The sequence below is a fragment of the Marmota marmota genome, unplaced genomic scaffold (genome assembly GCF_001458135.2).
Source record: "Marmota marmota marmota unplaced genomic scaffold, marMar, whole genome shotgun sequence".
Lineage (NCBI taxonomy): Eukaryota > Metazoa > Chordata > Mammalia > Rodentia > Sciuridae > Marmota > Marmota marmota.
In genome coordinates this window covers 1984922-2008064 of record NW_026000294.1, presented here as the reverse complement: position 1 = coordinate 2008064, position 23143 = coordinate 1984922, and the positions used below count along the sequence as shown (strand labels likewise).

Below are 23143 nucleotides of genomic sequence, written 5' to 3'. Positions count from 1 at the left end.
ATGAGAGGTGGGAGGGAAAGGGAGAGAGAAGGGAAATTGCATGGAAATGGAAGGAGACCCTCAGGGTTATACAAAATTTCATACAAGAGGAAGTGAGGGGAAAGGGGAAAATAATACAAGGGGGAGAAATGAATGACAGTAGAGGGGGTAGAGAGAGAAGAGGGGAGGGGAGTGGAGGGGAGCGGGGATAGTAGAGGATAGGAAAGGCAGCAGAATACAACAGACAATGGCAATATGTAAATCAATGGATGTGTAACTGATGTGATTCTGCAATTTGTATGCGGGGTAAAAATGGGAGTTCATAACCCACTTGAATCAAAGTGTGAAATATGATATATCAAGAACTATGTAATGTTTTGAACAACCAACAATAAAAAAATTTTAAAAAAATTATACACAGTATACTCTCTGGCAACAATAGAATGAAGCTAAAAAAATCACTCACAGAATGAAAACTGGAAAATTTGCAAATTTGCATAATTTAAACAACACATTCTTTTATTCTACTTTTTAAAATTTTTATTTGCTTGGTACCATGTATTGAACCCAGGGGAGCTCTACCATTGAGTTAAATCCTCAACCCTTTTTCTTTCTTTTTGTAAAATTTTGAGACAAGGTCTCTTTAAGTTGCTTAAGGCCTCCCCCACGTTGCTAGGGTTGGCCTTGAACTTGCAATCTTCCTGTCTCCAATTTGCTGGGATTACAGATGTATGCCACCATGCCCAGCTTTTATTTATTTATTTGTATTTTTTCAGTACTGGAGATTGAACACAGGGGCACTCTATCACTGAACTACATGCTCAGCCCTTTTTATTTATTTTTGAGACAAGGTCTCACTTAGATGATGAGGCTGGCCTTAAACTTGTGATCCTCCTGCCTCAGCCTCCTGAATTACACATGCACACCTGCCACACTTGGCTAACATATCAATACCACCATAGTCCTCACAGACTCAGGCTTTAGGCCAATCCTACAGATTCAGTTTTTCCATTCCCAGGACCAGGCTGACCCCTGTGGCCCTGGGCCCTGTATTACCCCCAGTGACAGTCTGGTCCCCACTGCCCCAGGCTTCAGGTCTGCCCAGCAGTAGAACAGCCCTACAGCCCCAGTCATTAGGCCAGCATCTAGAGATCCAGGCTCCAGGCTGGCCCCTATGGATACAGGGTTCTAGACCCACACACTATAAAATCATGGAGGGAAGTAGAAAATATCTAGAAATGAATGAAAATGAAAACAACATATAAAAACTTGAGAAACAGTGAAGGTGATGCTCAGGGGAAAATGTATAGTTGTAAATGCCTACAATAAAAAAAAAAAAAATCTCAAATCAATAATATAATCTTAAACATTAAGTAACTAGAAAAAGAAGTGCAAACTAAACCCAAACCTAGAACAAAGTGAATAAATAAATAATAAACTATTCTCTTAATAAGAAAAAGAGAATAGAAAAAAAATCTATGAAACCAAGAGTTTGTTCCTTGAACATATGAAAAAAAAGACAAACCTTTAGTTAGAATGACAAAGAATAAAAGACTTTATTAGAAGACTCACCACTTATTTATTTTGATGTAAATAAAAGGATAAGAGATTACTATAATCTATTATATGCCAAAAAATTAGATAACCTAGATCAAATGGCAAAATCCTAGAAGCAAAAAAATTGCTAAACTGAACTACGAAGAAATACAAAATTTCAACAAAGTTTTAAATGAGTAAAGAGATTGAATCAGTTACCTAAAAATCTCCTAAAAACAAATCTAGGACCAGATAGTTCAATGGTGAATTCTATCAAACATTTAATTCTCTCAAACATTTAAAGAATAAACACCAATCCTTCTCAAATTCTTCCAAAAACTGAAGAAGAGGGAGTATTTCCTAACTTATTATATGAAGCCAACATTACCCTGGTACCAAAACCAGATGAAGCTATCATAAGAAAAGAAAATTACAAATCAAAATAATTTATGAATATATATTCAAAAGTCCAAAACAAAATACTAGCAAAGTGAATCATATATTGTATTCAAGAATTATATACTGTGACAAAGTGTCATCTATCCAAATAATACAAGGCTAGTTCAATATAAGCAAATAAATCAATAGAACATATTACACTATAGAGCAAAGGAAAAAAAACTCAAACATTTTAAGTGATGCAGAAAAGTCATTTGATACAAGATCTTTGCATGATAAAATACCCAGGAAATTGAAATAAAAAGAAATATCTTCAATCTGATGCAGCACATTTAAACAAAACCCATAGTTAACATTATACTTAATAGTAAAAAACTAAAAGCTTCCCAAGACTAGGAACAAGACAGGATGCCCTGTTTCACCACTGCTATTCAATATATTACTGAAAAGATAGCCAGAGAAATTAGGTAACAAAGAAAATAAAAAAATATATATCCACATTGGAAAGGAAGAAGTAAAACTATCACTGTTCACAGATGACTTGATCCTACATATGAAAAATCCTACAGAAACCACAAAAAATCTATGAATTCAGCAATGTTTCAGGTACAAGATTAACAAACAAAAATCAGTTGTTTCTATATATCAGCAAAGCATAATCCAAAGAGTAAATAAAAAAATTCCATTTACAATAGTATCCCAAAATAAAACATCTAGGAATGAATTTAGCAAAGGAGGTAAAAGACCTATACACTGATAACCATAAAGCACCAATGAAAGACATTAAAGATGTTGGCATATAACAAATTTTTAAAATCCTACATTCACAGATTAAAAGACTATATCATTGAGATATCAGTACTACTTAAGTGATCCCTATCAAAATTCCAACAATTTTTTTTTCAGAAATGGAAAAGCCAATTCTCAAATTCATATGGAATTGTATGAGGCCCCAAAAGGCCAAAAACAATCTTGTAAAAGAAAACAAAGTTGGAGGATTTCTTTATTTCCAAACTTACTACAAAGCTACAGTAATCAAACCAGCATGGTACTGCCATACAGATAGAGATATAGGACAATGGAAAAGAATCGAGAGTCCAGAAATGAACCTACCCATCTATGACCAACTGATTACAACCAGGATTTCAAGACCATTAAATGGGGGAAAGAATGATCTCTTCAACAAGTAATGCTTGGGCAACTGGATTTTCACAAGCAAACAGGTGAATGTGGATACCTAACATACCTTGAATACAAAAACTAACTCCAAATGGATCAATGACCTAAATGTAAGAGCTAAGACCATATAAAACTCTTAGAGAAATTAATAGGGGTAAATCTTCATGCCCTTAGATTTAGCTATGGATTCTTAGATATGACACCAAAAGCATTAGTCATAAAAGAAACAAAGAAAATTAAAAAATATATCCACATTGGAAAGGAAGAAGTAAAACTATCACTGTTCACAGATGACTTGATCCTACATATGAAAAATTCTACAGAAACCACAAAAAAGCTATGAATTCAGTAATGTTTCAGGGGCTGGGGTTGTAGCTCAGGGGTTGGGGTTGTAGCTCAGTGGTTGAGCACTTGCCTTGCATGTGTGAGGCACTGGGTTCAATCCTCAGCACCACATACAAAAATAAATAAATAAAATAAAAATATTTTTAAAATATAATGAGAAATATTGTTCAAAAAAAGGAAAAGGTAGATAATTTGGACTTCATCAAAATGAAAAATGTCTGTGCATAAAAAGACATTATCATGAAAGTGAAAAGTCAATATACAGAACAGGAGAAAGATTTGCAAATCATATATCGGACATTTCTTTATATACATACCTGTAACTCAACAATAAAAGGACAAACAATGCAATTTTAGAAAATGAGTAAAGTACTTGAATAGATAAGTCCTCCCCCCCCAAAAAAAATGATATATGAATGACCAGTAAGAACAGGAAAAGATGCTCAACATCATTAGTCACTAGGGAAATACAAACCCAAACTATGATATACCACATCACACCACCTAAGATGGCTAAAATATAACAAGTGGTAGTGAGGAAGTGGAAAGATTGAAACAATTGTACAAGGCCGATAGGAATGTAAAATGGTGCATCTGCTGTGGAAAACAGTTTGGTGGTTCTTCAAAAAGTTAAACATAGAATTATCATCTGACCAAATAATTCCACTCCTAAGTATATACCCCCAAATAACTTTAAGTAGGGACTCAGGTAAAAACTTACCAATAATCATAGCATCATTATTTATAATCCCCACAAAGTAGAAACAACCCATGTGTCCAACAACTGACAAATGTATAAACAAAGTATGATATATACATAAAATTGAATGTTATTTGGCCCAAAAAGAATGAAGTACTAATATATCCACAACATAAATGAACTCTGAAAACATTATGCTAAGTGAAATAACCCAGGGACAAAAGGACAAATACTGTATGATGCTACTTAAAGGGAATGTCTTGAATAGGCAAATTCATAAGGGCACAAAGCAGAAAGAGATTCCCAAGGGCTGCAGGCTGGGGGAATAGGGAGTTATTGTTTAATGGCTATAGTTTCTGTTTGGGGGGGTAGGAATTTTTGGTAATAAACAGTGGTATATGGCTGTACAACATTGTGCAAGTAATTAATGCCACTGAATATTATACTGCAAAATGTCCAAAATGGCAATTTTTATGTTATGTATATTTTACCACAATAAAACTCTTATGAAATAGTTATGTATTATACTCTAATAAAGCATTCTACCTTCCTAAAATTCTGATATTTCTATATTAAATTAAACCATAGCCATTAGATCTCTATAATGTACAGGTTGCTTATTAAAATACTGGTATTTTTCTGAGAACTCTGCAAAATCTACAGGCCAGAGATTATATCTTCAACAGAATAGGTCAGTATTGGTGCTTCACAGAAAAAGACAGTACTATGTGCTTCAAATTATTGACATGTCAGAATAGACTCTTAGTTACAAGCTTGAGTTGATAGTGCACAGACAATTTTCAGGCCATATCCGTGGGCTAATTAGGATTTCCAGGAATTGCTTTTGAGTTCAAAAGCATAAAACTTCACGAAAGCAGACTGCTAACTCAAGATTCAGCAGAACACAGGACTGAATAAATTGATGAAAGAGAAATTTTACTCTGGTTATTTATTTAGAATACTGCCAATGTTGTTTTAATGTTCCATTTCCAGTCTTATATGAGAAAACTTTCTTCACAAGCCATTTGTAAGTCAAAACAATTCAATAGATGCTGAAACTAAATTATTTTAAAATGATATGATCAAACTCTTACTAAATCTCCCTACTTTTCATTGAAATATACTTATTCACATTGGTTCTATAAGAATCTCTTCCTCCTTTTCATCATGATATAATTGGACATATTAAGGTCTTACCTAGAGTATCAATATTATATGATACTCATCTAATCAGGTATGATATGCTACTTTAAAGAGATAAGGTTGACTGTACTTCAAATTTACGTCAGGGAACTGGCCTGTCTTACAGGGTCCCAGTCTTAAAAGTAGTAGGAAATTTACTTTCTGGCAGGCCAAGAACCTTAGTAAATTTAGGGAACCTTGAAAAGAGATGAATTTCCATAAATTTATAAAGCATGACAAGTGAAATCTGGTGGACAGATTTCTTGAACTTGGTTACCTAACTTTGAAGTAGCATTGAAGAGGGTTTCAGATAGCCAATCTCAGATTCCCTATAGAAGCATCTAGACAGAATTTGAATCTGTAGCCTTAGTAGTTGTTCAGTATTTTATAGCTTTAGATATGCAAAGTAAATCCAAGGAGGCCTGGTTGGTTTATTAACACTCATGCTGTACCTATGTAAACAATCAGGGCAAATCTAATGAAATTAGCTTGTTTTGTGATTAAGAATAATATTCTATGAGATTATTATGATCACAGAGGAGGGAGGTAGATGGAATACTATGCAAAAAAAAAAATTGCAAAAGGCTTTGAAGCAGAAAAAAGAAATTAGTGTATGTCCTTTCAAGTGTACCCTTCAAGGTTATCTCTACCTAAATTGTGTGAGTCATTTTTCAATTCAATAATTTGTAGAAAACTGTTAATAATGCAAATTATTCTTGTGTAAGGAAATGTAAGTAAATTTTGTTCCACGGAGATTAAACTAATTCTCTGTGGATATTTACCAGTTTTGTAAATTTATTTCAGTATTCTTCTTGCTTGAATGTATATGTGTTTCTTTCTTTCTTTCTTTTTTTTTTTTTGAACCAGTTTGTAACATCTTACTGGTTCCCTTACTAATCAATGAGTTAAATTAAATCATTGATGTGTCCGAAAACAAAAATGGAAATTAAAACTTCAAAAATATAGAGAGATATATCTGGACTGGAGCTGGAGCTCAGTGGCAGAGCACTTGCCTAGCACGTATGAGGCACTAGATTAGATCTTCAGCACCACATAAAAATAAAACAAATTGGGGCTGGGGTTGTGGCTCAGTGGTAGAACACTTGCTTAGCATGTGTGAGGCACTGGGTTTGATTCCTGGCACCACATAAAAATAAACAAATAAAATAAAGGTAAATAAATAAAATAAAGGTATGCCATCCATCTACAGATACCAAAATTTTAAAATCATAGAGATATAGAAGATAAAACAAAAGATGTAAGAGACAAGTAGAGGAGATTCAAAACATGCAGAGTTCCCAAAGAAGAAATAAAAATAATGGAATAGAAACAAATGTTTAAGGGGCTGGGGTTGTGGTTCAGTGGTAGAGTGCTTGCCTAGCACATCTGAGGCACTGGGTTTAATTCTCAGCACCATATAAAAATAAATTAAAAAAAAAAAACAAGGGAGAGAATTAAACAACAGCAGATGGGGTAGAGAGGGAAGATGAGAGGGAAGGGGAGGGGGGATAGTAGGGGATAGGAAAGGTAGCAGAATACAATAGTCACTAATATGGTATTATGTAAAAATGTGGATGTGTAACCGATGTGATTCTGCAACTTGTATTTGGGGTAAAAAATGGGAGTTCATAACCCACTTGAATCAAATGTATGGAAGATGATATGTCATGAGCTTTGTAATGTTTTGAACAACCAATTAAAAAAAATTAAAAAAAAATTAAAAAAAAAATAAAAAAAAATAAAAGCATTGTGTCCATTTACAATTAAAACACAAAAAATAAATAGTTAAAAACATGATTCTAGAAAAATTTCTAGAAATGAAGTAATACTTTAATTTGCGCATTGAAAAAGCATACCATGTTCCCCCAAAAAACTGACTCAATAATATTGCATTTCCTTTTGTTCTGCTACCACTATATTTCTTTTCTTTCTTTCTTTTTTGAGACAGTGTTTCACAATGTTGCCCAGGCTGGCCTGAACTCATGATTTCCCTGTCTTAGCCACTCAAGTAGCTGAGATTATAGGCTGTTTTTTTTTTTTTTAACATTTTATTATTATTTTTTTTATTTTGGCAGGGGATGGGTACCAGAGATTGAACTCAGGGGCACTCAATGACTGAGCCACATCTCAGCCCTATTTTGTATTTTATTTAGAGACAGGGTCTCACTGAGTTGCTTAGCACCTTGCCATTGCTGAGGCTGGCCTCCTGAGCCACTGGGATTACAGGTGTGCACCACCACACCTGGCTACCATTTTATTTTTAAAGCAGTTTTAGGTTCAAAGCAAAACTGAGAGGAAAGTACAGAGATTTCTCACATACCAACCTCCCATACATTCAGTCTTCCCCACCATCAACATTCTGCATCTATTCCATACATTAATTTTAACTGATGGACTAGCACTACACATCACATTCAACCAAAGTCCATAGTTTGGTTTAGGATTCACTCTCTGTATAATGCATTTTGTGGGTTTTGACCAATGTATAAAGACATATATTCATCATTGTAATATCATACAGAATAGTTTTCCTGCCCTAAGAATTTTCTGTGATCCACCTATTCATGCTGTCCCCTAAACCCCTAGACAATCACTGATAGGTTATTGTCTTCATGATTTTGCCTTTTGCAAAATATCATATAGTTGGAATCATATAGTATGTTAATTTTTCAGACTGGCTACTTTCACTTAGTAATATATATTTAAGATTCTGCCATGTCTATCTGTGTCTTGACAGCTCATATTTTTCAATACTGAATATTCCATTGTACAAATATACCACATTTTATTATCTGTTCACATATGTTCACGTATGTATGTATGTATAAACTCCAAATGCACTTCAACCTATTGTCCCAGAAAAATAAGGATTAAATAGAAAAACCCCAAAATGGGGCAATTGTGAATAAAGTTGCTATAAACAGCCATGTGTAGATTTTCGTGTGACCATAAATTTTCGATTCCTTTGAGTAAATATAAAGGAGCATGATTGCTGAATCATATTGACAACATTATGTCTAATATTGTAAGAAATTATCATACTATCTTCCAAAGTGGCTATACCTTTTTTTCATTCCCATTAGTAATGAATGAGAATTCCTGTTGCTCTGTATCCTCACCAGGATTTGCTGTTGTCAGTGTTTTGGATTTGATCATTTGGATAGGTATGTGCTAGTATTTCATTATGGATTTAATCTGAAATTACCTAATGACTTGTATATGTATAAATACAAACATGCACATACACACATGTGCAGTCATGGATTGCTTGATGTTAGGAACACATTCTGAGAAATACATGATTATGCAAATATAGAGTATCCTAGAGCTTCACCACTTTCTAAAAGTACCACCAGTTGGGGAACAAACTTTCAATACATAAACCTTTGTAGATATCCTGGATCTAAACTATAACACTGGATATTCTATACTTCTGATTTAAAAAAAAAAATTATATATCCAGGTAGTAGGGTTCTTTCTTTTGCTGTACTGGGGACTGAACCCAAAGCTTCCTGTATGCTAGGCAAGTACTCTATTGCTGAGCAACATGCCCAGCCTTCTATAAAAATTTTATTTTATTTTGAGATAGGGTCTCCCTGAGTTGCCAGGCTTGCTTTGAACTTGAGATCCTCCTGCCTCAGACTCCCAAGTAGCTGGGTTACAGGTGTGAACTAATGCACCTGGAACCAGGCTTATTTTCTGATTCCATTACGAACTTCTAGTTTTTGCACTGTAATCAGATCATGTTCTCTGTTTTATTTGTATGTCTCAGAATCTATTCAGGGTTTCCTTATCATTAATGCTGTAAACATTTCAGAGTAGAAAAGAAGATGCATTTTCTGTTCTCAGAATATAGAGCATACTTTAAAGCTATAGAGTCTATTTTCCTGAAATCTGCTATAGAAAGTATATTATTTAGGTATCTTCTATTCTTACTTGTCATTTTTATCGTTTAAATAGCTGTCATAGATTGAGAGAGGCAAATTAAATCCCTGTGTTTATATTCTTCCTTATAATTTATATAATTTGATTTGAAAATCTGTCAGAGACATCACATATGCACAAAGAGAAAACAACAAATAATTTCTAAATATTAAGAAAAATAATTCATGAATAAATTAAAATAATAACATGCCATGTCCAAATAGAGTTTATTCCAGGAATGCAATGATGACTTAATTTTAGGAAATCTATTATTATAATTCAATGTATTCACAGCTTAAAGAGAAAAACCATGATTATCTTCATAGATTCTGAAAAGGCATATAACTCAATTGAATACCCATTGACTTAAAAGAATTCTAAAACACGAACAGATGGGCACACTATAACATTGTCTATCTATACCTAAAAAACAATACCATCTTTAATGAGGAAACTGTAGCAAGTTATTACATGACTTCAAAAGTTTTATTACAATTTTGATAATTCATAATAAACTACCAGCAGTGGCTAGTATTTTGATTGTGGTTTGAAAGACTCTGTCATCTACATCTATTAGTATCTAGTGACCTAAGAGCAATAGCATGTTGTACAATAATAATCTTACTTTTATATTTAATATTGTACTTTTACCAGAAGTCAAAGTGCATAATATTCTTACTCTAATCAGTGTTATAGAATAAAAATACTAACATACAGTATGGAAAAATTGATTCTTATAAATAATTTAGCTGTTATTGAATATTGCAGAAAATTCTCATGACAAATGAGGTGATTATTCAGATTGTAAACTTCTTTCATAGCTATGTTACCAAACTTCTAGTTCCCACTGTACCTGTTTGTTTCAGAAGATTCCAGATGTCTTTGCATTTCTGGGTTTGCTCAAGTGCACGATTCAGTAACTTGGTCTATTTGGCAACAAGATAATTAGTCTCAACAAAAAGAACTTTAAGCAAATTAGCATAATCTCATATCATTTTAATTAAAAGCAATTAAAAATAAAATGTTAATTTATTTATTTTTACTTTGTATTTATTTTTCAAGTACTAGGGATTGAACCCAGTGGTGATTAATCACTGAGCAACATCCCCAGTCCATTTTATTTTTTTTTATTTTGAGACAGGATCTCACTAAGTTGCTTACGACCTCGTTAAATTGCTGAGGCTAACCTCAAATTTGCGATCCTCCTATCTCAGCCTCCATAATTGCAAGGATTTCAGGCTTGTGCCACTACGCCCAGCTAAAATGTTAGTTTAAAGTGAACATTTTGGAATTGCTGTAGGAATATAAACTCTAAATGCACTTCAACCTATCGTCCCAGAAAAATAAGGATTAAATAGAAAAACCGAGCACTGTCAATTTCTTTAATAATTTAGAATAGAAGAAAAAAGCACTTGCAGAATGGTTGTAAGAGGCATTCCATAGATCCTTTTCCAAGCAAAACAAAAATAAAAATAAAAAACAGACAAAAATTATAAAACACAGTCGTGTATGGCATATGTAGGCCCTGGGTTCCATCTTCAGAACTACAAAAACAAAACAAAACAAATAAAACACTATCATGTAAAGTCTCAAGAAATTGCCTGCCCTGAGGGCATACAGAAAGTGGAGAAACTTTTACCCCAAGAGATCTGCTAAGCCTAAGTAAGACGAATGAGGACCTGTGACATTTGAACCAAGATGTGTTCACCAACCCCCAGTTCAGTGTGATGTAAGCACTGCTTTGGGTAGATGTGATCATATTTCAAGGTTAGGGATTCCTGTGAGGGCCAGACTGCTGGTACTTTTCATCCCCCAGGTCTGTACCATGGAAGCTATATCATAAAAAAACACAGCTGAGAAGCCTAGGGCTCTCTTCTTGGTCTCAATTATTCTTATCTCTGTTTGCTTATAGTATAGTTTCCATGCTGGGAGAGGCAAGGCAAAAATACCAGGGATTATAACTCTTGCCCATTCAGAGCTGGATTGTTACTCTGATAGAAGTGGGCCACTGTCCCTGCCCCCACCTCCCAAATAGTAATTCAGTTTCTGCTCAGTAAATGTGGTAGGTCATTAGAAGGGTGAGCTCTGTAGTTCTCCCTAAGGGGAAAATCTTGGATTAGAATAGAACCTGGGGAAGTTCAAGGCTAAGGGCAATTTTAAAAACCATGGAAATTTTGGTAGTGAGCTGCTGGGGCAGGCCCAAAATGGCTGTATTTAGGCTCCCTCGTGGAGACTTCTGGCAGGCTATGTTATGTTTTCAGTGTGTTGCCAGGGCTGGAAACTGGCTGTTATGGTTAGTCAAGGCCAGAAACACTGTGATTCAGAGTATAGACTCAAGGTCATAAAAATTAACTTGGGAGCTTGTGCACCCCCCCCTCCCTTATGTAATGTGCTGGCAGTGTGCCTTCTTTGTTTGAACTGAATATAAAATAGGGTCTAAAATGGAACTGGCTAGAGGGCTGAAGTTGAAGCTGGGGGCTGGCTAATGGCTATGTCCACCTCCAAATAAAGGATGACCAATATTTCCACCATGTCTTACATCTTCTTCCACCTACTGAACCCTGAACCTGTTTCCTGAGTTACAGCACCTGTATGACATGAGCAAGTAAAGTGAGTCTTGTAGCTCAATGAAATCAATATAAAACAGTAGAGTAACTTCAAGTTTATAGAGGGAAGCAGGCAAAAAGACAGCTAGGATGATTCCTTTCCCTTCAAAGGGGCACCATTTTAATTTATATCAAAAAAGCACTTTCAAAACACACACACACATAAAATGCCCAATCATCTTTAAAGGCCAATAGGTGCATGTGATACCAAGAAAAGAGAAGCTTTAAGAGGGAGATAAGGAAAAGAGATAATATTAAAGAACTCTACTAAAATCACTATTCTTTTCAGAAGGATAGGTCAGGGTAATTGCTAAGACAAAGACTGCTCTTTGAAGAGTGGCATCAGAAACTATGAAATATAGGGAAAATAGGCCTCAGTGAACTATTTTCCCTATATTCCCAATTAACTAAACAGAAGCAAACATTAACAACACTAAGCCCCACGTGGTAGATCAGTATCCAAAGATGCTATAATAAATTAACTAAAATGTCTGATTTTTAACAAAAATTATAAAATATACAAAGAAACAGGAAGCTTTGACCCATATATAAGAAAAAAGCAAATAACAGAAACTTTGAAAAGGCTCAGGTATTAAACTTAGCAGGCACATATTTCAAGGCATCTGTTTTAAATATGTTCAAATAACAAAAGGATAACATTCTAAGAGGAGGAAGGTTTGATAACAATATTAATCAAATACAGTATCTTGATAAAGAGACAGGAATCAAAGAATCTAATGGATATACTAGAGTTAACAATATAATAACTAGGCTAGGGATACAGCTCAGTGGGAGAGTGCTTGCTTAGCATTGGAAGAAGAAGAAGAGGAAGAAGAGGAGGAGGAGGAGGAGGAGGAGGAAGAGGAGGAGGAGGAGGAGGAGAGAAAGATACAAAATCTGAAACAAAAATTCACTAGAGGAGATCAACATTAGGTTTGAGTTGGCAGAAGAAGCAATCAACAAAGATGAAGCTAGATCAATAGAGATTTTGAAGTATGAGAAACAATGAAAAAGAATGAAGAAAAGTAAAGCCTTAGTAAAATGTAGGAAACCATGAAGCACACCAACATATACCTAATGGAATTATCAAAAGATATGAGAGAAAAGGAGCAAAAAAAAAAAAAATTAAAAATGGCTGAAATCTCTCCAATCTTGATGAAAAACATTCTCTACACATCTAAGAAGTCCAACAAACTCTAGACAGGAAAAACACAAAGAAATTCAACCCAGATATATTCCATTCAAAAGAGTAAAAGAAAAGAGAAAAATTAGAAAATAGAGAAAAATGACTCATTACACACATGCATATATACATTAAGAATTGACTCGTTAAAAAAATGGAGGTCAGAAGGCAGTGTGAAAACATATTCAAAGTTATGAGAACCGGGGATGTAGCTCAGTGGTTGAGAGTTTCCCTAGTATACATGAGGACCTGGGTTCAATCCTCAGCATGGCAAATAAATAAATAAACTGAAAGTGATGAATAAAAATAACAACCCATGAATAATGCAATATTCACCAAAACTATTATTTAGAACTAAAGATGAAATATATTCCCAGATAAACAAGAGTTCAGAGATTGTATTTCTGAAACAAGTTTTCAATCTGAAAGCAAGTGACACCAGGAAGTAATGTGAATTCAGATTAAAAAGGAGAGTATCAGTAAAATAATTTTGTAAATACAAAATATAGTATATTTCTTCTTTGATCTCTGAACTGTCTTAAAAAGCAATTATGGGTCTGTGTGTGTTATCTCAGTGGTAGAGCATATGGTTAGCATGAAACAGGCCTTGGGCTCCATATCTAGCACCAAAAAACCAAAAGGGATTATATAATACACACACAAACACACACACACAAATTTATTTTTGTGTTACTAGGCCTCTAAAAATAGAAATGTAATATATTTCACAATAACAACACAAGACACAGGTGGGAACAAAGTTGTTTGGGTTAAGAAAATGTGACCACATGGTAACTAGAATCCATAGGAAGAAGTGAAGAGAAGCACAAATAGCAAATGAGATGGTTAATATACCAAACTGTAGTATATACTTGTTTGCCTTTTTTCTTAGTTTCTTACAAATACATAAAATTGTATAAAGTAATATTATAAGATGTATTGTTGTGTTTGGGGCATATATAGATGTAATGTGTATAATATGATGAACAAAAAGGTGATAAGGGAATAGAACTAATAGGAATAACATTTCTATATCTCACTGGAACTGAATTCATAATCTCTGGTAGAGGCAGAATAATTAAGATCTATATTGCATACCCTAGAGCAACCACGAAGAAAATAAATAAAAACTATTAAGTAAAAATTGTTAAAGGAACTAAAATATTCCACTAGCAAACATTCACTTAATGCAAAAGGAAGAAAACAAGAAAAAAAAATACATGAAACACATGGAAACCAAAATGTGAAATGGCAGAATTAAGTTTGACCATAAAAATAATAACATTAAGTGTGACGGGATTAAGTGATGTAAAAGGCACAAATTGTCACACTGTATGTTAAGAAAAAACGTGGTCTAACTATGTCTATAAGAGACAAGCATTATATTAAAGATAAAATATTGAATGTAGCCAAGCATGGTGGTACTTGACTGTAATCCCAGTGATTTAGTAGGCTGAGAGGGCTAGTAGGCTGAGGAGGGCTGCAAGTTCAAGACCAGCCTCAGCAACTTAGTGTGATCCTGCCTCAAAATAATAAATAAAACAGGCCAAGAATATAGCTCAGTGCTAAAGCACCTCTGGTTTAGATCCCCAGTACTAATAAAATAATATAGTAAAATGATGGGGAAGACCCATGCTGTGGAAATAGCAACAGTAGAAATGTTAAAATAACATTACTAGAGTTCCAAAACAAAAAAATACTAGGGATAAAGAGAGAAATTTCATATTGATAAAATGGTGATTACGTCAGTAAGATATAGAAATTATAGACACATATGAAACAAATAATGGAGCCCCAAAATATACAAAGCAAAAATTGACAGTATTAAAGAAATAGACATTTCAACAATAAGAGTTGGAAATTTGCTGGGCACAGTGGTGAATGCCTGTAATCCCAGAAGCTAGGGAGCCTGAGGCAGGAGGATCACAAGGTCAAAGCCAGCCTCAGCAACTGTGAGACACTAAGCAACTCAGTGAGACCCTGTCTCTAAATAAAATACAAAATAGGTCTGGGGATGTGGCTCAGTGGTTGAGTGCCCCAGAGTTCAGTCCCCAGTACTCCCCCTTAAAAAAAGAGTTGGAAAGTTCAACATCCTGCTATAAATAATGAATAGAACCACCTGGAAGAAAATCATCAAAGATATAGAAGACTTAAACAACACTGTAAACCTACTAGACCTGACAGACATCCATAAAACATTCCACCAATCCAACTCTTATGTACATACTTGAAAGAAAAACATGTTCACAAAAATGTATATATGAATACTTATCAAAGCATTATTTATAATAGCTGAAAAGTGAAAACAACCCAAGTGCCCATCAATGGGAATGGATAAACAAAATGTGATATCTATCTATCTATCTATACATATATCACAATAAAATGAAATATACACACTGTATATACAATGAAATGTTATTACATCATAAAAATCTATGAAATATTTATTGATACATGTTACATCATGGAGAAACTTGAAAATATTTCAAAATTTATAAAAAGAGCCAATCAAAAAAGACTACATATTGTAGGATGGCATACCAAGAATAAGCAAAACTACAGAGACAAAAATTAGATCAGTGGTTGCCTAGGGCTGGTAGCAGGGATGAGGTGTAACTGTTAATGGGTACGGAGTTTCTTTTTAGGGTGATGAAAATGTTCTAAAATTAGGTCATGTTGATAGTTTCACACATATAAATATTCTAAAAACCATTAAAGTGTACATTTAAATGGGTAAATTTGGGTTGGGGTATAGTAAGCATGCTTGCCTAGAAAGTGTGAGGCCCTGGTTTGATCCTTAGCACTATCAAAAATAAAAATTTTTAAAAATGAGTGAATTATAAGGAACATGAATTGTACCTCAATAAGTCTGTTAAAAAATAATCTAGGACAAGGGTCAGGACACTTCTTCTGTAAAACATCAGACAGTAAATATTTTAGGCTTTGCCAGCTACATATACTCACTTTCACATGTTTTGCTTTATTTTGGTTTATAACCTTTTTATAAATGTAAAAACCATTTTTAACTCTCAGGCTGTACAAAAAAAGGCCATGGGACTGATTTGGACAGTTGGCAATAGCTTACCCAGCCCTATTCTAGGAAAAATATGTAATTCCTTTTCAAATTGCAATTACTCTAATGTTTTAAGCATTTCTCACTTTCCCTTAACTCAGGAGGGTAGAGACAATGTAGATAGGACTATGCAGTCTTTGTGTATTCCTTCATCATCATCTTATTTATAAATACCCTGATTTATGGGGGTATAAAGAAAAGGGTACAGCCAACAGCATGGTGGCACATGCCTGTAGTCCAAACTAGTCTACAGGCTGAGGCAGGAGAATCACAAGCTCAAGGTCAACCTGGGTAACTTAGAGAGAGAGAGAGAGAGAGAGAGAGAGAGAGAGAAGAAGAAGAAGAAGAAGAAGAAGAAGAAGAAAAGAAAAGAAAAGGAAGAACAGGGTTCAGTTGTATATAACAGAATTCAACAAATATTCTTTATAGAGAGAAAGCACCACAGTCTAATTCATAGGGACCACACTTAGATGATGAAAGGCAGAAGTATATCTTGAATTATCTGAATAGAAATGCTCTCAAAAGCACAGACTATAGAAGGATTACTAGGTTACAGAGTTCTTGGGAAACACAGAAGTGTGTGAGAAAAAATAAAAAATAAATAACAGTTGTTAGAAACAAACAAAATAATTAAGGACTGTACTTAAGAGTTTGTGAAATTTCCTTCACACCAAGTTGATATCTATTTGCTAAGATACACTGTTGTTTAACAAACTCAGGACTACCAACAGAAAAAGAATAACTTTTCAAAAGTTAAAACCATATAAGGAGAACATGTTATTACTGTTTTTTTTAGTAAAGCAAAAGTGCCTATTGAGAATAAACTTACTTTTTTTTTTGGTACTAGGTATTGAACCCAGAGGTGCTTAACTACTGAGCCACATACCCAGCCTTTTTTAGTTTTTATTTTGTGACAGGGTCTCACTAAGTTACTTAGGGCCTTGTTAAGTTGCAGAGGCTGGCTTTGAACTTGTTATCCTCCTGCCTCAGCCTCCTGAGCCACTAGGATTACAAGTGTGCATCACCACCAGCAGAATTAAAATACTTTTTTACCTTTACCTGGTAAGAAGCAGAATTGGGTTTTGTTTTTTTTTTTATTTTGTTCTAAGGAAGGTAGATTCTTTTCTCATCTTCTTTTAAAATGTAAAGGTTTCTTAAAAGGGATCCCAGTAGTTCTTAAGAATGAGGCCTCCAAATTGGTCCTCAGTGAGAAAAATGAAGCAGGAGGCACCACAATACCAGACCCTAAGTTATACTGCAGAGCTATAGTGACAATAACAGCATGGTATTGGCAGCAAAATAGACATGTAAATCAATGATACAGAATAGAGGACACAGAGAAAACCCCACATACATACAGTTATCTCATACTAGATAAAGATGCAAAAAAAGGGGCTGGGGATGTGGCTCAAGCGGTAGCGCGCTCGCCTGGCATGCGTGCAGCCCGGGTTCGATCCTCAGCACCACATACAAAGATGTCGTGTCCGCCGAAAACTAAAATAAATAAATAAATAAATATATTAAAAAAAAAAAAGATGCAAAAAAATATATATTGGAGAAAAGATAGCTTCTTTAACAAATGGTGCTGGAAAAACTGGAAATCTGTATGTAGCATAATGATATTAAACCCTTATCTCTCACCCTGCACAAAACTCAACTCAAATTGGATCAAGGACCTAGGCATTAGACCAAAGACCCTGTGCCTACCAGAAGAAAAAGTAGACCCACTCTCCATCATGTCGGCTTAAGAATCGAATTCTTTAACAAGACTCCTAAAGTGCAAATAAAATCAAAAACCAATAAATGGGATGGTGCTTCTTCAAAGCAAAGGAAACAATCAAGAACATGAAGAGAGAGCCCACAGAATGGGAGAAAATTTCTGCCACCTGTATCTCAGGTAGAGCATTAATATCTGGGATATATAAGAACTCAAAAAACTTAACACCAAACAAACAAATAACCCTATCAAAATGGGCAAAGGAACTGAACAGACACTTCACAGAAGAAGAAATATGATTGGTCAACAAATGTATGGAAAATGCTCAACATCTCTAGAAATTAGAGAAATGCAAATTAAAACTACACTGAGATTCCATTTCACTCCAGTCAGAATGGAAACAGTCTAGAGTGCAAGTAACAATAAATGTTGGCAAGGATGTGGGGAAAAAGGTACACTCATACATTGCTGGTGTGACTGCAAATTGGTGCAACCACTATGGAAAGCAGTATGGAGATTCCTCAGAAAACTTGGAATGGAACCACCATTTGACCCAGCTATCCATCTCCTCTGCATACACACAAAGGACTTAAAATCAGCAAACTAATCTATGATGCAGCTCAATTCACAATAGTTAAGCTATGGAATGAATAACATGGAAGAAGATAGTAGGAAGAGGAAGAAGTTAAAAAGCAAGAAGGATTTTATACCAGTTGGAGAGAAGAGAAGCTGACAAGTATGGGAAATTAGGAAGTTTTCTTTGTCCAGGTAAGAGAAACCAAGCAGAGAGAGGATCTATATCATAAAAATCATACACAAAATGCTGGTGGTCTGACTTGGAGAAAATTTTCTCAGCTTGAAAAAAAAAAGCTGAAGGCCAACCAATAATCTGGTGTAAGGGAGACAGCAATGTTAGTAGTTCCTAAAAGAGGTAAAGTTTAAAAAGCTTAGGGTAGAATTCAGGCAAAGGTAAGAATTCCTGTCTTCTTGTTAAAATTGAGTTAATGATGAGATATTAAAGGACACAGGACAAAGAAAACAAATGCAATTGAGGGAAGAAAAATAGCTTAAATAAATAATTTCAGATGGCTATCAAAGCTGTGGAAAGAGCTGAGTTCTTCCATAGAAATGTGTGGAAAGAAGGTGGGCAAAGCGGTACATATCTATAATCCCAGCGACTTGGGAAACTGAGGCAGGAGCATAGCAAGTTTGAAGCCAACATGGGCAACATGGTGAGACAGTGTCTCAAAAAAAAAAAAAAAAGGCTGGAGATGTAGCTCAGTGATAGAACACCCCTGTGTTCAATTCCCAGTACTGGGTGTGGGGGTGGAGGGAGAGGCAAGGGAGAAAAGCAAAAGAAAAAAGAAAGAAAATGTGCAAACAGGAACAAATGTGGGAGAAAAACTTCTATGGGCCATATGTAAATACAGGGAGAAAATGAAAATAAAGAATATTTAAGGGGGCTGGAGTTGTGGCTCAGTGGTAGAGCACTTGCCTAACATGTGTGAGGCACTGGCTTTGATTCTCAGCACCACATACAAATAAATTAATAAAATAAAGTTCCATCAAAAACTAAAAAAAAATTTTTAAAAAGAATATTTAAAATCAGACTAGGAAAGAGTGACCCATGGGGTGGGTACTTTAAAAGAAGAGATAGTCTACCTTCTTAAACAGAAGAGGTTAAACCAAATGTGATCTTTGCTTAGTAAGGAATTAGCTATTATAAACTTTGAAATCAAAGTGCTGTTGGAATGGAGGAAACAATTCTCTATAGAGAATAAAAAATAAGTGTATCAGGGAAGGCAAACATACCAAATAGCATACTTAACTTTTGTCTTTTTTGAAGGTTGTACATTACCTGTTCAAAAGTTGTTGCAGCTTTTCGTCCTTGCTCTAGATCAACTGCAGCTGCCATAAGTAAACATGTTTTCTGTGCAATCAGAATTACTTGATCAGAAGGACAAAACTGGGACAGCTGATAAGAAATAACCAAAACATCAATGAATAGTGAGAATTCTGTCAGGTGAACACAAACAATCAGAATGAAAATCAGCAACATCCTCTCTGAATGAAGAAATTCAGCTGAAAAAGCACATGTCACCATAAAAATTATATAGACTATAACACTGATTTACAGTTTTAATTTTATATTACTTTCCATTGTTTTTTGCACCTTACTAGATAAAAAGCTTCATTTCTTCAGTTTTCTTATCTTTTCCAGTGACAAGTACTGTCATTTGCCCCTGTATTTCGATCTAGTGATTTACTTCTTGGTTCATACTGTAATTTCTAGGTGATTTTTTCTCCTGGCAAATAGATTTCCCCTTTGTATTTAATAGAGCTGAAATTAGTACATATATTGTCATGGTTAAAAGACACAATGTCAAATCTTGACAGGCATTAAACATAACCTCATCATTAAATCTTGCCCTCTAGTTTTAGGGAAAAAAAACCTCCCAGCTTTGTACAACAATAAGACTCTAAGCCACTTGGATTCTTACATGCCAGTCCTACAGTGCTATCACAAATGTCAAAACTAAAGCTGGTTCCTTTGGCCTAATTTAATGGCAATTCTACCTAAACTTGCAAAGACTATTAATCTCCCCAAACATTTAGTGATGCAACCATTAGCATCAGTGAATTAAAAGAATTTCAAGATAACCAATTTCTTTAGGTCTCAGGCTACTGTTATGTTTTTAAAAAGCGGGGGAGGACTTGTGCTAGATTATCTCTGGTTCTTTTCAGCTCTAAAATTCTAAACATTTAATTAATCTTGACCTATCTGTGTATGAGGGATACTCTCTAACCCTTCCATCCAATACTTAATCCTATTTGTAGCATTTAAACTCTAACTTGGAGACTCAGGACCATTTTCAAACACTTATAATTGATTAACAAACTCATAAACTTTTACACACAGAACCTGCTCTAGGAAAAGTTATATAGAAAGTCCAGACTTCTTAATCTCCTTTTTCTGCCCAGGCTGTACCCAGATACATACTTTACATTCCTATAGACTTATTACCATAACCCTTCCTGTGTTGGTAAATCACAATGCTTGGAGTATTTCCCTCCAAAAGATAATATTGCTTTAATACAGGACTCTGGGAGACTGAAATCTCTTCAAAGGAAAAAGAATAATTCTGTAATGGTAGAACTTTAGGTTCCATGATGGGTGTTTATCATATTCTGGTACAGGGATAACTGTCCCACATTCTTACATTCTACAATGAAGGGAACAGATTCTCCTTGGGCCATTTTTGCTTAGACATGTACTAAATGTTCCAAGATGAAAAGGCAATTCTACTCTATACTTAGCTCTTCTTTTTTTTGCACCCGGGACTGAACTCAGGGATGCTTAACCACTGAGCTACATCACCAGCCCTTTTTATACTTTATTTAGAGACAGGGTCTACTGAGTTGATTAGGGCCTTGCTAAGTTGCTGAGGCTGGTTTATGAACTCATGATCCTCCTGCCTCAGCCTCCCAAGCTGCTGGGATTACAGGCATGAGCCACCATGCCCAGCTTATACTTAACTCTTAGTGGTCAGATCCTTCTTGTTCATATTTAGATTCTTTTTAGAACCTACTTACCTCATAAGAAAGCATGAAAAACTCTCTCATTGTTACTGGGTCTTTGTCAGATTGCACAGCCAAGTTCCAAGCTGAATGTTAACATGAAATAATGTAAATATAAAAATATACTTTTTAGTCTGCACCATTATATATTCTGCTATCTAGATCTTTAATATTAGTATATTACCAAGGGGTTTCACAGGGATTAAGAAATTAACTTTAGGTTTATAGAGAAAAAAAAATTTGGATGTAAATTTAGAGACTCCTATTACTTTTTTGCTTTCATTCTAGGCCAATGACCAATGAAGGTACTGTTGATTTTTTTTTTTTTTTAAATTGGGGACATACAAAAGAGTTCTTAGTTGACACAAATCCATCTAAAATATGAGAGTCACCAAGGAGATCACCAATTGGAATTGGTAAAAGGAAGTTAAATTTCAGCAAAGAGCTGGATGTGGTGGCATGCACCTGTAGTCCCAGCACAGGGAGGGCTAAGACAGGAAGATCCTTTGAGCCCAGCAGCTCAAGAGGAGCCTAGGCAACACAGGCAACACAACAATCTTGTTTCAAAAAATCATCAACAGAATAAAGTAGAAGTAATGGTTAAAGGAAGACTACAGGAGAGATCCACATCTCCCAAACAGCCACGAAAGCCTCAATTAGACAATATTCAGCATGATCTTCACCTTGGAAAATTAAAATTAAAATTTAGTAAAAGAAGTAGGAAAACACCTTTTCAAACTTTCAAAATATCAAAGTCATTAAAACTTTGTATAGTTTAAATGTTCTTTGTTTTTATTCCATTATTTGCATAAATTTCTTAGAAGCAAGGTTGCTGATTTAGTCTTTCTTCTTAATTAGAGCCCCAGTAAATCCCACAAGACAGAAAAAGGTTCATGTAAAACCAGTCCACTTTGTGACAAAGAGATATTATGCAGTAACTGCTACCATAGGTTTTAAATAATTTGTATTAAATAAAACCCTCATAGAGCAAATAACACAACTCACAATTGTCCAGCATGAAGAATTTTCACAAAGTAAACATACCTATGTAACTTGTACTCATATCAAGAAAGATCATGATAATATCAGAAACTCACAAACTCCTTTCCCTTTCAAGCCCAACCTCCCTTCAAAGGTCACCACAATCTTGACTTCTGACATCAAGAATTAGTTTTGAGCTGGATGTGGTGGCATACACCTGTAATCCCAGCCACTGGGGAGGCTGAGGCAGGAGGATCTTAAATTTGATGCCAGCTTTGGCAGCATAGCAAGACCCTGTCTCAAAATAAAAAGGGGGTATGAGTGTAGTTCTGTGGTAGAGTGCCCCTGGGTTTAATCCAAGTACCACAAAATAAATAAATAGAATTTTGCCTATATTTTTCTTTTTGCCTATAAATAAACTGAATCATGCAATATTCACTCTTTGATGTTTGGATCCTTTGGTTCAATGTTATTTTTGTGAAATTCATCTGTATTGTTGCATGGAGTTCATTTTTGGTAACTATATTTATTTTAAAAATGAGGCATTCTAGACCAAATTTAAAAGCATAGTTTTAGGGACTGGAAATTATATTTCATCTTTTTATTCTTATACCCTATCTATAGAAAAAAGGAAAAAAAAAACCTGTTATTGAGTATCCTACAATGTGTCTGGTAGATACACTGTTTCATACAAAACCATTAATGACCACATGACATATATATATATATATATATATATATATATATATATATATAT

General features: G+C 34.7%; 1 protein-coding gene across 1 annotated transcript in view; it reads right to left on the bottom strand.

Annotated features, from left to right (window-relative positions):
* Positions 1–23143, bottom strand: part of Tex11 (testis expressed 11) — a 252258-nt gene that overhangs the window by 50493 nt on the left and 178622 nt on the right. The window contains exons 21-23 of the mRNA XM_048797231.1: positions 21421–21491; positions 19685–19801; positions 10098–10170 (exon numbers count right to left, since the gene is read on the bottom strand). Of these exons, the coding sequence (XP_048653188.1) occupies positions 10098–10170; positions 19685–19801; positions 21421–21491 (261 nt within the window). The remainder of the gene's footprint in view (positions 1–10097; positions 10171–19684; positions 19802–21420; positions 21492–23143) is intronic.